Source organism: Apteryx rowi, unplaced genomic scaffold, assembly GCF_003343035.1.
Source record: "Apteryx rowi isolate R43461 unplaced genomic scaffold, aptRow1 scaffold_1698, whole genome shotgun sequence".
Classification (NCBI taxonomy): domain Eukaryota; kingdom Metazoa; phylum Chordata; class Aves; order Apterygiformes; family Apterygidae; genus Apteryx; species Apteryx rowi.
Window position 1 is genome coordinate 13670 of NW_020447972.1, and position 798 is coordinate 14467.

The 798-nt window shown below is 52.1% G+C and overlaps 1 protein-coding gene across 1 annotated transcript; it reads right to left on the bottom strand.

Moving 5' to 3' along the window:
* Nucleotides 1-777, bottom strand: LOC112963437 (olfactory receptor 14J1-like). Its single transcript, XM_026060469.1, has one exon. It carries the CDS (start codon nucleotides 766-768, stop codon nucleotides 1-3), a length of 768 nt encoding a protein of 255 aa, XP_025916254.1. The 5' UTR covers nucleotides 769-777.
* Nucleotides 778-798: the final 21 nt, after the last annotated feature.

The following is a 798-nucleotide window of genomic DNA, read 5'->3' on the forward strand; positions in this document are numbered from 1 at the left end:
TTATTGATGCTGAAATAGTAAGAGCTGAATCAGTTTCCTCACTGCGTCTTGGAGCTCCTTGTTCCTCATGCTGTAGATGAGTGGGTTCACTGCTGGAGGCACCACTGCGTACAGAACAGTCACCACCAGATCCAAAGCTGGGGAGGAGAGGGAGGGGGGCTTCAAGTAGGCAAAAAAGCCAGTGCAGATGAACAGGGAGACCACGGCCAGGTGAGGCAGGCACGTAGCAAAGGCTTTGTGTCGTCCCTGCTCAGAGGGGATCCTCAGCACAACAGTGAAGATCTGCACATAGGACACCACAATGAAAACAAAACACCCAAAGCTTAAACAGGCAGTAAACACAGTAAGCCCAACTTCCCTGAGGTAGGATTCTGAGCAGGAGAGCTTGAGGATCTGGGGGATTTCACAGAAGAACTGGTCCACTGTGTTGCCTTGGCAGAGTGGTATTGAAAATGTGTTAGCAGTGTGCAGAAGAGCATTGAGAAAACCACTGGCCCAGGCAGCTGCTGCCATTCTGACACAAGCCCTGCTGCCCATGAGGGTCCCATAGTGCAGGGGTCTGCAGATGGCAACAAAGCGGTCATAGGCCATGACTGAGAGGAGAGAATACTCTGCTGAAATTAAGAAAAAGAAGAAAAATAGCTGGGCAGCACATCCTGAGTAGGAAATGGCCCTGGTGTCCCACAGGGAATTGGCCATGGATTTGGGGACAGTGGTGGAGATGGTGCCAAGGTTGAGGAGGGAGAGGTTGAGGAGGAAGAAGTACATGGGGGTGTGGAGGCGGTGGTCGCAGGCTAC